The 15,737-nt window shown below is 40.3% G+C and overlaps 1 protein-coding gene across 1 annotated transcript in view; it reads left to right on the top strand.

Moving 5' to 3' along the window:
- LOC149251447 (RING/FYVE/PHD zinc finger superfamily protein) overlaps nt 1-15,737 on the top strand; it is a 173,248-nt gene that overhangs the window by 32,082 nt on the left and 125,429 nt on the right. The window contains exon 4 of the mRNA XM_089459445.1: nt 8,682-8,828. Within this exon, the coding sequence (XP_089315571.1) occupies nt 8,682-8,828 (147 nt within the window). The remainder of the gene's footprint in view (nt 1-8,681; nt 8,829-15,737) is intronic.

Below are 15,737 nucleotides of genomic sequence, written 5' to 3' on the forward strand. Positions count from 1 at the left end.
AGCCTTTAACATGTTCCATGACCTCATTTTTCTATGAGATTCAGATCTGTCCAATTCTTCCATGCAAGAAAGTTTGAAGCCCCAACCAACTTGTTGCTTTCCTTGCAAAAAGACATTTTGATAGATTAAGATGTAGACATAAAGATACTTGTGAAGATACTCCTTGATGTCACTATCTTTAGTCTGCTGCCTTCTTGATTTTGATGATGATATTGGTAATAATTAACTTCTTCTTGATGAAGATGTCTTCCTTCAACAAGTGATCCTAGATCTAATGAAATGGAGATCACCTTGAATCCTTGATGATGACAACACCTTTATTATTGCTTCCCATTAGATGAGTAGACTTCAAGATGCTTCGATCTTCTATTTGAGTAGAGATAAAGGTCCTTTTGAGGTCTTCTTCCTTGAGATGATGATTTGATCTAGATTCCCAAGAATGCTTCAGGTGTAGACTCTTTCCTTGAGTGAGCTAGGGTTTAGATACTTCCTTTAAGATGATGATGTAGTCCTTGTCTTCAAATGCCTTTGAGATGAGAGGATGTTCCTGATGCTTTGAAGCCCTTGATATTCTTCTTTGGTCCTTGAATGCTTGAGTGTCCTTTATTAAGTTGCCCTTCCTTGACTTGTTACCTTAGCTCTGAAACCATGTTGAGAAATCTAGGGGCAACAAGTGCAAGAGATTTCTCTTCTTATTGATAACTGCTTGTGATGTATTTTTACTTTTGTTGATTTACTTGTTCTTTCTTTTGTTATAATTAGTGTTTTCTGTCATCAAACAACTACCAAAAACATAAAGAACGATGAGACAAAAGGACACAAGATGTAGGCGATTAGCCAGGGCCAAAACTCTCCAACTTGAGAGGAAAACCCACTGTAATTCTTCTTCTTATAGAATCTTCAATTGACGAATTCCAAGACCTAGACCCTTGACCAAGAACCCCTCCAAGACCAAATCAATGCTTTCTATTTGAATAACTTCTCCTTCCAACAACTTCGACCTACTCAACAACTGCAACTTCAGAAACTGCAATTGCAACTTCGACTTGCCGAGAAACTGCAACTTCGACTTGCTCAGAAACTACAACTTCGACTTGATCAGAAATCGCAACTTCGACTCTTTGCTTCGGTAGATTCTCTCCCCTAGAGAATTCAGCTTCCAAAACAACTCTTCTTGATGATCTAACTTTACTTCTGCAACTCGGCTTCACTGCAACAATATGTGACCTAATTCCTTCGCATGTGTGGAGAGAAGTAGCCCAAAAACAAATCCAAAATAGCTCGACTTTTCCTCCTTCCTTTGTCTTCCTCTTCTTCCCACATTTTCTTATCCTTATGATCGAACTTGTGTGTAAGTGAAGTGTCTCCAAATGAGGCAGAGTGCCATATATATAGGCTTCCTTGAGCCTCTTATTAGGCTGACTTGTTTCTCCATGAGGCCAACTTGATGCTTGCATGTTTGACATGGTCTTGGAGGGTCTTTTGACTCTAATTTGACTCAAATAATTTTCTTACAATATGTAACATGCCGAAGAAGGGTTATTCATACATGACAATGACTTTTTTGACTTTATAGACTCAATGACAAATCCTAGAAGCTCTCAATGGGAACTTGACCTAAAATAAATTTCCCTTGAGCATGAAACCCATGCCTCAAGAACAATAATAATAAATTTATTTTTTCTCTTTTCATTGAATACATAAAATCAATATTACATATGTCATTATGAAGATTGAACCTAGCTACATATTTCAACACTCCCTAGTTGAGAGGGAGGGATAGACAAATCATTCTTGTCTTCATGCTATGAGGAAAGAATGGAGGATTGCGTAAGCATTTGAATTTCGATACTCTTTGAGGATGAGGTAGGGCATCCAATAGGCAAGAGTAGTCGAAGAGAAAATTCCATGAGGATGTGTAAATCGAAGATGGGAATAGTCCTAGAAGGACATACGTTGAACATCTGGATGGGGTATGTGCCTTGAGAGACAACGATGAAGGTGTCTATAAATCATTGGTCTCCCCAACATTGTGCTCTAATCTTGTGGAGAGATCGAGCTGTTAGTCAAGGCCTTGCTATGTGACAATGCTTGTTGAGATGATGAGATGCATTGATATATGCTGAGAAGTTAGCTTATGAGATGGCTTACCAATTAGACTCTTCTTATGAGAATTCTTTAGTATAAGAATGTCCGTGTACCTTGTATGTATTATGAATACCTCCCTAGTTAAGAGGGAGTGTTGAAGTATGTAACTAGGTTCAGTCTTCATAAATATGAAATGTACTCTTGATTCTTGTATATTGTAAAAAGAAAAGAAAAATTATTACTATCATTTTTTAGCATGGGTTTCATGCTCAAGGTGAATTTTATTTGTAGGTCAAGCATCCATTGAGTGCTTTTGGGGTTTGTCATAGAATCAAGAAGTCAATTGAGTCATTGTCATATATGAAACACCCCTTTGGGCATGTTGTATCATGTAAAGAAAATTTTTGCAAGTCAATTTGAGTCATAAAGACCTTCCAAGATCAAGTCGGCCTAGTTGTAACAAGTCTGCCTTCAAGGGATGACAAGTCAGCGTCATAAGGGTTATTCGACCTCCATAAGAAGCCTATATATAAGAGAGAACTCGACCTCACTTGGGAAGTATCTAACAAGTTCGATCAAGGAAGTAAAATAGACCAAAAAGGAGTGAAGAAGAAGGAGAAACAAGGAGACAAAAAGGGAAACCGAAATTTGGGTTTTTGGGCTACCATCTCTCACACGTACGAGGAAAACTAGGGCACATTCTGTTGTTGCAAAAACAAAATTTGCAGTCACCACAAGGAGTTGAAGTTTGGGGCTCAAAAGAATCAGTTTGAAGGCTGAATTGCTGAGGAGAAAGGAGATCCTCCAACGAAGGAGGAAAAGAAACCTATTCTACCATATTTTCCTCACATGTGCAAGCTACGGTTTCTGCAGAAAGGCCGAGAATTATAGTCAGAAATATCAAGTCCAAAATTTTGATTGAAGGAGAAGTTGCAACTGTTGTGAAGCAAGTTTCTGGGTTCTTTAGAACTCATGTGTCTTAGCCTCTCCACCAATTTTCAAGGCTAGAGCACATCTGATGCTATCAAAAACTAGCACTCCCTCTTAGCGAGGAAAATGCTCTAGCAACAATGACCAACTACATGTTGCTCTGCTTCTGAAGCACCTCCTTTCTGCATTGTTGTTGCCACCAACACTGTGATGTTGCTACCATACTGTCGCCCATGACACTGCCACTGCCACTGTTTCATCTGTACTATAGCTCCCTCTGAAATGTTACATCTGCTATGCTGCTAGCATTGCCACTGGTAACACTGCATACGTACTGCAACTCAGTTGCTGAGAGAAGCAACTGAAAAACATCCAAAATTAAGTGAACTTAATTGTGTTCAACATAATACGATGAATGTTGGAATTTGACTGCTCTAGTCTCTGACCCTCTGAATCTTCTGTGCTGTTGCTGACTTCTGTATTGTGCCAACTGCATCGCTGCCAACCTTGCTCTGCGCTGATCAGCTCCTAGTCCTGGGCTGCTGCATCTATCCTCCAAACAATCCACTGCATCATTTAACACTAAGTCCATCTCACTACTGCTGAATCTGGGGCTCCCGTAGTAAGGAATTGATCCAAGAGGTGGACTCCTCAAGGATACTGCCCACATGTAGTCATCTCGACTACAACTCAATATCGCCCCATTTCCCTCTTGGAGATGCGTGGGCACTCATGGCAAATTCCTCTTTGTCAATCTTTGCTGGAGCAGCTTTAGGATAATGTTTCTCATCCTTATCCTTTTGCCTCAAAGGACATTGGGATGCAAAGTGGCCCAACTCGCCACATCTGAAACATTTCACCTTTGAAATGTCCTTCTTTTGCTTCTGCTTCTATTGCCCCTTTGATGCTAGAGCTGCGTTCTCCTCCTCCTTGGTCTTCGTGCCACTCCCACTGCTGCCATTGAGGTTGACCTTAACTAGGTCCCTCCTTAATTCCTCCTGTTGAAGGGCTGCCCAAATCTCCTCCCATGAAGGTAGTCTTTCCCTGCCCAATATACTTTGGACGAAGACTTGCCATTCATCCGAGACTCCATTTAGGGCTATCCTTACCATCGTGGTGGATTGAGGAGTCGACCCCACTGCAACAAGCTGGTCTTTGGTGTCCTGAAGACGTTGAAGATAGGAGTTAACCCTTCTCCCTGCTACATCAATGCCCACTGCAACTTTTGTTCCAGGTACATCTTCCGCTGTTCGGAAGAGCCTTCATATAGAGAACACAAGGCTTCCCACATTTCTCGGGTTGTATCCTTTCCCTACAAGTGTGAGACCACATGATCTCAAACTCCATCAAGAATGAGCCTCTTTGCCTTCTCCTGCTCAACCTTGTACTTCTTCCTTTGATCATTGTCAGTAGGAACAACCACAACACTTTTGACGTAGGCTTCGAGATCATACTCCTCTAGAACAGCTAAGATTCTGGTCTTCCATATGACATAGTTGGAAGCTCCTTCCAACCTGTCCTGATCTTTGAGTCCATGCGATGCCATCTCACCTAACTATCGAACTGACTCCTCTAGTCACTGCTCAACTGCTCAGCAAGTGAGAAATTCAAACTTTTTGCCAAAAAAAGTTCTCTGAGGAGAAAATTCGACGGATTTTTGCCCTGACAGAAATTGCTCCCTTCAAGAATTGCGTTGAGGCTCTACGTCACTCCCTCTGCATCTGCAAACGCACGAACTGGAAATCATACCTCTGTCGACTCTCTCAGAGATAGATTTCCGCGGAATCTCTGCTTCCCGGCAAGGACTGCGCAATCCCTTCAAGGGGATTCGAATAGCTGTGAAGGCAACTTTTGGCCTCTCTGCTCAGTGCTGGCTCTGCTCTTCCCGTTTCAAAATCAAGCCTTCGATACCATGTGAAAATTCCCATCCTCAAGGAACCCTTACCGCAACAAAACTGAATTTACTTTGCCTACTTGATTTTAATATACATTATCAAGTTATTTTTTGAATACTGAAGTAAATTACTTCTGCAGCCTACACTACTTTAAATTTGATTACATGAAACAAAAAACTGATTAAAGAACAAGATACATAGGACACCGTTATTTTTGGACAAAATAGTCCCCGGAAAAACCCAATGCAGGAAAACCGGTGTAACAACTCTGAGGGTTTTCTATTATTAAGCAGTAGTTCTGAATACAAATGCTGGTTGCCCTCCCGACAAACTAGTGACAGAAAATACAATGGCGGAAAATTTGAGTGAGTTTTAACTCACTTCACCCGACAATTTCCGGCTGATCCGGCAATAAGATTGGCTAACCCTGGCTACCTCTGCGCTGGCCCTGCGTAGGCGCTGCATCAGCCTTTCAGGTTCTGCGTCAGCCCTGCGTTGTCTCTTTTGCCCACTGCATCAGCTTTCCCGGCTGTTCCGACAGTTCCATCTTTTTGCATGGAGGGTAACTTTTTGCATCTGCGCTGACCCTTCTGGCTCTGCATCAGGCCTGGGTGGGAATTGATTGGCCCAGCGTCAATCCTCTTAGCTGTTGCGCTGCCTCCAGTAGCTTCTCTCCGCCTCTCTGTCAGAATTCCTGAATTATCCCTGCCCCTCTGCTGCAAGATCTCCCCAGTCGATTTTCCTCTTGAGAACTTCTAACCTCAGAAAATCAATTTCCTCAATCTTTCTATGTGTGTCTAAATGAACCCCAAACCTCCTCCTTATACTTTTCCTGTTGAGACTTCAACAACCGAGATTATGTCTCTAATCAATGACTAAGATTAAAACATGACTTGATTTGCCTTCTATATCATTCTCATGCATATTTTGATTAATAACCATTAATATTTTACTTTTCCTAAGTTTAGACTTAGGAACCCCATTAAAAATATTAATTATTTTAATAAAATACAATCCGGCTGGAATTTCACCAAACGGTTTCGGGATTCTTTAGAACTCATGTGCCTTAGCCTCTCCGCCAATTTTCAAGGTTAGAGAACATCCGGTGCTACCAAAAACTAACAGAATATGCAAGCATAAATTTTTATACATACATTGGAATATGGAAATGGTAGATTGGAGTCAATCTACACTTTATAATAGCTCGGCTAATGGGAATGAAAACGTTGTATCTCCCCTTGTTAGCATGATAAAAAATGGTGACAAATTCCTTAGAGCTGAATCACCTACCTTTTTTTATTTTTCAAAATGAGGGGAAAAGGCCAAAATTGGGTTATAAACCATAACTGGTGCAAACATAGTGATATATTCCCTCAACTTGCAATATTTTCCTAAAATGTTGTGATATTTTCTTTTTATTGTGATAATATCAGGATTAGAAAAATATTGGTATTTTTTGCTGTGATAATATCATCTCTTCCACAATCTCATGATATATTATGACATTGTTGATATTATTGTGGTATTTGTAATATTAACTTATTTCACATTTAATTAATATATTATTGTTTTAGGCTTTCATAGTGTGAAATATCGATGTTACCAGCGTTGAAAGTCATCTCATCAGAGTTAATATTGTTGATGTTGATTTTCTGTATCATTCATGATTTTTATCGCTCTCTTTTTTCTGTCATAAAGATGGATTGCATATTGCGGAACAATTATAACTTAAATGCAATGAATCTCGAAGCTGGTAACATTAATACATCATTAATGATATTATTTGTTATAATTGTATTACCTAATATATCATAGGTATATTATAGATTTCAACGTCTAGTACTTGCCACATGATGTTGGGGAACTATTGTTGGCTTTCTCTTTAGGCGCTTTTACAATCTCTATCAATCAAGAGATAATCAAATTGATTCCAAACTTCGAAGAATGCTTACAAAGAAACAATTAGGGGTGCTGGCCCACTGCCCTGGTCTGTGCCTGATATAAAATCTTGGCTAAATTATCGGCTCTTCAGATTCATAAAGTTTTTTAGAGAATAGTCAAATAGGAGCAGTTGGGATTTGTGCAAGGCATATTTATTCTAGACACTTTGATTTTTGCATGGGCTGCCATGGAGTGGGTTAGGGAAATGGGATAAGATTCTTTGTTTCTTAGAATTGACGTTGAAAAAGCCTATGATAGAGTTGATTGGTCCTTCTTTATGAACATGTTATAGTGTGTTAGTTTTGATCCCAAATGTGTTTCCATGGTAGTCCTATAATAATTAGGATCTGATATATCCCCTGATGTGAAGATGGGGTGGATGATATGGTGGGACCAAGAGGGACAAAAACTAGAGCAGGCACCATGATTATCATTAAATAGATCAACAATGCAACAATGGAAAGAGTTATTGAGAGAAATGCTACAAGTTTATTGAATTAAATATTGTGGCTTTACAATGAAGAAAAACATTGTTATCAGTGATAAAGCACATGATTTGACGGTTAACTTGAAAGTTGCTTGTGGTACTTGAGGGCCATCTGAACTATTTAAATGAGAAAAAAATAACTACGTAAGGGTCAAAAATCAACATGTGACCCTTATTATTTTTCCACATGTTGGTTGGCTGTGGTGATAGCACTTGCCAACCATGTTGTAGGTTTATTAGATTGTACATGAATTTGGATGGGGTGCAAATAGTCTTGTAATGTTTTACTTGGTAATAATGAAAAATATTTCCTCCACTTTGATGTATTAGAGTTAATTTTTGTTGCTAGAGGAAATCAAGTTGCTTTATATTGTGAGAGCCAATTTTGGCAATGTATTATATATCCTTAAAAACATGTTTCAGTGTATTTTCTGTTGCTTTTTGAAAACCTTGAAATATACTACTTTTGTTGCAATGATTCAGGCTTACTAATACCCATGAACTTAATAAAAGAGAAGCAACTTTGTAAATGAACAAAAGCACCTCTATATTTTGGTCATTCACTGAGCACAAACCAAGTTTCTTTCTTCGCAAGTCCCCAGCTCTTGTCTGAACATTTGTCTTTTGTCTAGTTTGATACACTGATAGTTTGCTATACATCTCTTCTGGTAGAAAAGGATGGTTTTTTTCTGTTTTGACTTAATGATACCCATCCATCAAATTCCTTTGCCTGAAAGCAGTAGTGAACTGCAATGTTATTTTTCTGGATTTTCACATGCTTTTAGGTTTTCCGATTGTAAATTATATTATGTTATCTCTTAGGGTGGCCCTTTTGATTAATATGGTTGACACTTTTACTGTTGTAGCTTGATCTTTTCAACATTCTCATATTATACTATTTGTTTGCCAATTTTCTTGTTGTAAGCATACTTTGTATCAATGGATATGTTCACGACAACGAGATATAAATACTGCAAAAGACCAATTTAAAGTGAAAATTGAAAACAGAATTGGCAAATATTATGGTATCCTTTAAAAATAGAGAAGAATCTTGGTTTTCTCTTGTCCTTTTGGAGGCAAGCGAGTTAATTAGAATTAAAAGAACCCATATCATCACTTTAATTGGGTAAGGCACTTACATTTTCATGAGATGTAACTACTTTTCTTTTTTAAGTCACATAATACCTTTGGATTCAGAAAGAAGATGTCTCTGCTTTTGTGAAAGGGCTATTTTTTTTTGGTTTGCTGTGATTATTATGGGATTGGACTTGTTTTAATCTGCTCAAGTTTCTGTTTCAGTATGTTTTAAATTGATTACGTTAATCTTATTGACATTACAGGAGGGATTTGCATTTGCTCACTGTACAACATGCAAGGCACCTTACCACCTTCGAGTGCATGCTGCAGCAGACAGGAAGTGGAGAACCTTGAAATTCCGATTCTTTGTAACAAGAGATATCCTTTTTATTTTTGCAGCTGTTCAGCTGGTATTTTTCTTAACCTTGCAACTTAAATTGTGTATAAGATATAAAGTAAGATGTGTAGCTGTATTTGATTCATATCCATAGTTTTAAAAATCAGAACCAGTTTTGGAACCGACCACCTATCAAATTGGGTTTTGAACTGGAACCGGATCGAACCAGATTCAATGAACCATTTAAAAAAATATATATAAAACAGTTAATTCCAAACCATTAGAGTCAAAATATGCAAAGCTTTCTCATCTATATACCATGTAAGGGTGAATATACAAAATGGCCTGGAGTGCAATGCATATCAACAACAAAATACATAGTCAATGAGGCTATAGATGGCCTCTAGAATCCAAAAACCATGCTACAAGCTATTGGGCCACTAGCCTACTACAAACCACTGATCAACATGATCACTTATCAAACTCATCACCACTACTAGAAATGGGATTATCAACATGAGCTACATAAACATCATCCGGTTCAAAGTCTTCAGACTCCTTGGATTTCTCAACCTTATAATATGGTAGAAAATGAAAAAGCTTAACCTGGCTAACCAATGATATTGGTTTGAGTGAAGGGTTCATCTCCTCAACCTTTTAATATGGTAGAAAAACCTAACATGCCTAACCAATGCTTCGAGTCTTTTTCAAGCTAAGCATCACACAAGCTCCTGTTGGAAATTCAAGGTAAATGTTGATTTTCCTTGATAATTACTTGTGAACTTTGTTGGCTTCTTTATTAAATTTTTGTGTTCCTTTTACTTCATCAAGCAATTACCAAAATATAAACATGAAGATCACAAAAGATAATAAACACAAGAGATAGGCTCCACATCAGGGCAAAACCCCACAATTGGGGAAAACCTGAACAATCCTCGTCTTATAGAATCAGATCAAATGAGATATCAAGATCAAGACCAAAACAACTACCTCCATAGGATCTCCAAGTCAGCTCTCCATCCTCTGTCATGATTCATCTTCAATAAGATAGTCAATCTGTTACAAAATGCCTTGTCTTCGTTCTTCCTGTAGCTTATATTTTACTGACCTTGTAGTCCTTCTTCAACTTGCAGATTACAATCATTAAGGTCCTTTATCAGCGCGCATTACGGTCCTGCTACATTAGCTAGCGTATTAACACAGAAACAGTTCTAGTCGCTTTCATATCTCCTTAAGAATTCACATCTTTTCAGGTTTTCTAATCTCAGAAAACTTGCATTCTCTTCAGGTTTTCAACTTTGGGAAACTTGTATCTTATACCCCAGAAAACTCGCCTTTTCTACTGCAGAGACTATCACAGAAGATCCACGAAAAATTCTTGCGAAAAATTCTATAGAATACCCGGAGTATATCTTTCACCGAACCATTTCCCTCAAGGAAATGTCTGTCCATTGGACCATTCTTATGCAAGTCCATGTAATTGACTTAGGATCTCCATCCTAATCCATCATAGTAAATAACTCTAGAATGTCTGTCCAAGATGCTTATCCAATCCACCATTCTCCTTATCCATGTCTATGTACTTGACTTAGGATATCAATCCTAATCTATCATAGTACCTGACACAAGGAGAACCAAACTTATTCAATCCATTCTCTGTATCCGTGATGCATGCGCTAGACTTACGGTGGTTAGTCCTGGGCTAGTATGTGACACAGGGAGAACCAATGTCCACCTTACTCCCTCTCAATCTGAGAGGAGAAACCCATGCTCACTCCCTCTCAAACAGGGAGAATTCATCAACAAGCCTCAACTTGTGTCGGAAGTACTCATACTTCCCTTACATCAACTACCTGTTATAGTTGTAGCTTCCTCAACCAGCCCTCTTATCACTGAGTTTTCTCATCTTGCAGATTCTTGAACTAGGGCTCCAAATCTGCCTCCTAATAGTCATGATCCTGTACTTGAGGTCTTCACCAAGTGCATCCAAGTTTCCAACACTATGTCCAACACTACTTCCTGCACTGCTTCTTGCCTTGAATATAATCCATCACACAGTTCTGATCATGACGATACTAGGTCAGCCAATCCATTGTTCAGTCAACTTGGCTAACCTTTCCAATCAATCTTTATCAGACAACGCAACTTTATATTCTCTAATAATTCTTCCCTCTAGTTGCTATTTTCATCTTTCCAAAATAGCCAACTCTTAGGGTCTTCAAATAAACCTTCTAGTCAATCCTGCCTCTAGGATGACTGTCCTTAGGGTTTCTGTACACAACCCTCAAATTGACAGTCCTTAGGGCACCAATCAAACTGCCTTCCAATATCTCCAAGATTTCTATCATAAGGTCTTCCAAACACAACCCACTTGACAGTGAATGTCCACTGCTTCACTTGTCCTTAGAGTTTTCACAAATCTGCCCACACAATAGCCAACTCTTGCACTCACTGTACAAAGAGCTTCTTCAAATCTGCCCTCTAAACATCCTTCAGACTTTACTGAAAGACTACTTCTTAGGGCTTCTCCAAAAGTTAATTAACGTATAGCCCACTTGTTGTGACAAGTCTTCCACTTGTCCACAACACTTAGGCCTTACCAATCAACCACTTACAGTCCTCCAACCATTGTACATAGGCTGCTTCTCTAACTGTTCAAAATCAGATCTTTCTTCCTTCACTATGCAAGTCCTACCTTGTTGCCCATCTGCTACAGTACATTCTTTGAGGCTGAATATGGCCCACTTGAAGATCAAGATTCCCTTAAAATAGTGTGGTCATACCTCTCTTCATTTAGGGTCTCGACCTCCCATTCAATGCACTTGTTCACAGAGTTTAGGACAACCCTTTAAGGACAACACATTATTTGAAGGAGCCCTAAACTAGGGCACAACAAAGACACGTTCTTGCTACCCTTCTAATAGTCTTAAGATGCTCCAACAATCTGTCCAATCTTGGACCGACTATCCACTAGCAACACATTAACAAAAAGAGACAAACGTACCTTGTTTTTTCTCCTCTTGTCCTTGGCTCTTGAGTACTTTCACAGAGTTCTGTTAGCCTTGGTTAGGGTACACGTCAACCCTAATACTCTGCTGCAAACCCTGCATTTTGTTGAAATATGCAACTAGGTTCGATCTTCACAATGACATATGTAATCATGATTTTATGTATTTGATGTAAAGAGAAAAATAAATTTATTATTATTCTTTAGGCATGGGCTTCAAGCTCAAGCGAAGTTTATTTTTAGGTCAAACACCCATTGTGTGCTTCTAGGGCTTGTCATTGAGTCTACAAGTCAATTGAGTCATTGTCATGTATGGAAGACCCTTTTGGGCATGTTACATATTGTAAATAAAATTTATTTGAGTCAAATCTAGGGTCAAAAGACTCTCCATGACCTTGTCATGGTGCAAAGAACAAGTCGACCTTCAAAGGAGAAAGTTGGCCAATTAGGGCACTCAAAGAAGCCTATATATAGAATCATTTAACCTCATTCAAAGGAGCATCGTTGATGCATCCAAGAACAAGTAAGAAGTGTGAATAAGGGAGAATAAGGAGCCTCTTATATATGGAAGAAAAGGAGAAGGAAGATCAAAAGGTTTGGGATCTATTTTGGGCTAAAAGATCTTATACGTGCGAGAAGAATTATGGCATCCATCTGCTGCAAGAAGATCAAATTGCAGGACCATTAAGAAGCCACTTTTGGTGCCAAGAAGACTCTATTTGTAATATTCCTACTAGGAAATAACAATGATAAACAAAGCAAAATTCCACATGCAACACACAAAAATTAACATGCAATTAGACACCCTCATATTCAGCCAAAAATTGCGCCAAATTGAGCCATTTTATTATATAAGAGGAAGGTACAAAATCTATATGGAATGTGTGCACCTGATCTTGCTAAAGCAAGCTTGGCAACCCTAGGTGAGAAATTGTGTTGCCCAAATGATAGGAAGCACTTCCTCTTCAAACTCTGCACTGGCCCTAGAAATCTACAACTTCTCGTTGGAAAGAGATTGTTGTTTGGCCCCTCTAGAGCGCTCAATTTTTTTTGAGAAACTAGCCTTGGCCTCTCCTTAACAAATCCACAAAGACCCAAAAAGGTTGGGCGTAGTTCCAACCTCCCAAATTACCCCTAGTTATAGCGTGCTTCTCAACTAGCTATGTAATTAGAACCACTAGGAAATACTGCTGTCCAAGACCTCCAAAATGCTGAGTAATCTCACCCAATATTCTCCTTAAGTCCCCAAGCAAACTCAACCCCAAAATCCCAGATCAAGTCCCCATAACAAGTGGCCTCCACAAGTGACTGCGCAGACCTCAATCCAGTCACTATTGCGCAAGCCCAAGAGAAATAAATTCGGCATGTAGTATAGCCCCTCCAACGTCCAATCAATCCTTCGCAAAATTGCTGCTAGACCCCAAGGGAATTCTCCTAAATTCCTGGAAATAGTTCTGCTCTGTAGCTCACTCCCCTCAAGAGTGCGTGGTCCCTTCCTACGCCTAGTCTGCTCTAGAATAACATGAAATCACCTATAGAAAGCTCTCCCGAACAACTCCACAATGCAGTAATGGCTCGTCTAGGGTGGCACTCGAAGTCCACCGAAGGAGTTGAGATTTCACCTCGAAAATCTCGTGGGCTTAACAACATTTGTAGACTTGGCCCAACAACTCAAGCGTACTAGGTGAGTTTGTTTGTCAAAGGTTAAAAAGCCCCCAAATGAGGTCTTCTTCTCCTATTTATCCTTGAGCTCCCCCTTCACCAAGTGGGCCCCAATGCCCATACATCGACCCATTTTCTCTCTCTCTCTCCAACAAGTACACCTTTCCTCCAAGGGGTGCGTATTCCTCTTGGTTGGTCCCCACTTCCCACTAGAAGATTGATTTTTCTTCCTTTCTCCTATGTTGGAGCCACATCAAAACAAAATTGCCAAGTGGGGTCCTCCTAACCCACTCTTCCTAAGTTTATGATGGCAAAATTGACAAAATTAGTAAATACTTAGCGTAATTGCTAAGTAGGGAGATCACAGTCCTCCTCGCCTAAATCTTGCTTGTCCCCAAGCAACTGCAATGATGGGTGTTGGAGTACCTGTTCACCCTCCCAAGTGGCATCCTCATCGGGCAGGTTTTTCCACCTGATTAGAAACTCCTTGATGACTCTACTCCTTAGTCTCCTCTCCTTGGTATCCAAAATAGCCTCAGGCTCCAAGACCAAGTGCCCCTCATCATCCATAGGAGGCAACTCTAAAGCTGTTGTCACCTGCTATCCCAATGCCTTTTTTAGGCAAGATACATGAAATATGTTATGGACCTTGCTCCCTGGAGGTGACTCCAACTCATTTGCTACCTTTCCAACCCGTCTGGTGATTTGGTAAGGCCCATAAAATGGGTCTTAAGCTTCTCTGCTCCCTTCTGCTTCATTGTGGACTGTCTGTACAGTTGGAGTCTCAAAAAAGACCAAATCCCCAACCTCAAAATGCCTCTTTATTCTGCCCCAGCCCGCATACAGTTTCTGCTGGTTTTGTGCAGTTTCCAGGTTATCCTTGAGAGCTTGAGGATATCCCGACTCTCCTGTATCCAATCCTTGGCCCTAGGGGCCCTGCTGTCTCCAAAATTCATGTCAACAAAAGTCAGTGCATCATAACCATATAAAGCTTGTAATGGAGACATACCAATGGACGCGTGGTAAGTAGTGTTGTAGTAGTACTCACCCAAATGAAACCACTGTATCCATGCATGCTACTGACCCATCACATAGTTACACAAGTAGCCCTCCAACCACTTGTTCACAATCTTCGTTTGTTCGTTGGTCTGTGGGTGGTAGCTAGTGCTAGGAGTGAGCTCAATACCCATAAGCCAGAACAACTCTTGCCAGAAGGCGCCCATAAATCTACTATCTTGGTCACTAACAATGGCCTTTGGAAGACCATGTAGCCGGAACACCTCTCTGAAAAATAAATCTGCTACTTGTGAGGTTGAGTAGCGAGCGAAAATGGCAAAGAAGTGGGCAAACTTGGTCAATTTGTTGACCATCACATGGATACAATCCTTGCCCTGCACCGCGTGGCCCCCTGTGATGAAATCCATCGAAACACTCTCCCACTTCCTCTCAGGAATAGGGATGGGCTGCAATAATCCAGCAGGGTGTGTTTGCTCACCCTTGTTCCTCTGTCATGTGTCACACTCCCGAACATGCCTCAAAACGTCATCCTTGAGGCCTTTCCGTGAAAAGCGCTCTATGATAGCTTGGTATGTCTTAGTGAACCCTCGGTGTCCTACCAATGGAGAGTCATGGGAAACTTGCATAATCTTCTCCCTCAGCTGGGAGTCTGGCACCAAATAGATCTGGTTCTTGTAGTAGATCACCTCACTCATCACCCTTTACTGGTCATCCTGTAGCATGCGATCAAGGATATCACATGCATGGCGATCCTTGGAATACTCTACTAGCAATTGTGCCCTCTAATCCAGGGCAATGCTCATGAGCGAAATGGTGGCCGACCTCCTAGACAATGCATCTGCCACCACATTCTGCCGACCCTTGACATACTCTATGTCAAAGTCGTATGCCTAAATCTTGCTCACCCATTTTTGCTGCCTCTCCTGCAACTGCTTCTGCTCTAGGAAGAATCTGAGGCTGTTGTGGTCCATCTTCACCCTAAACTTGTTGCCCACCAGGTACTATCGAAACTTGGCCAACGCATGCATGATGGCCAACATCTCTTTGTCATAAATGGAATACAATTGCTCATGGGGAAGCAACTTCCGACTCTCGAAAGCAATCAAATGTCCCCCCTGCATCAAAACCGCCCCTATGCCTTCCCCAGAGGCATCACACTCTAATACAAAGGGCTACGTGAAATCTGGGAGTGCCAACACTGGGCAACTGCTCATCACCTGCTTGAGGCGCTCAAAAGCTTCCTTTGCCTCCTTGATCCACTCAAACGCCCCTCTCTTCATCAAATCAGTCAAGGGA

Source organism: Pinus tabuliformis, chromosome 7, assembly GCF_031772625.1.
Source record: "Pinus tabuliformis cultivar Carrire ecotype Pingquan chromosome 7, CPIR1, whole genome shotgun sequence".
Taxonomy (NCBI): Eukaryota; Viridiplantae; Streptophyta; class Pinopsida; order Pinales; family Pinaceae; genus Pinus; species Pinus tabuliformis.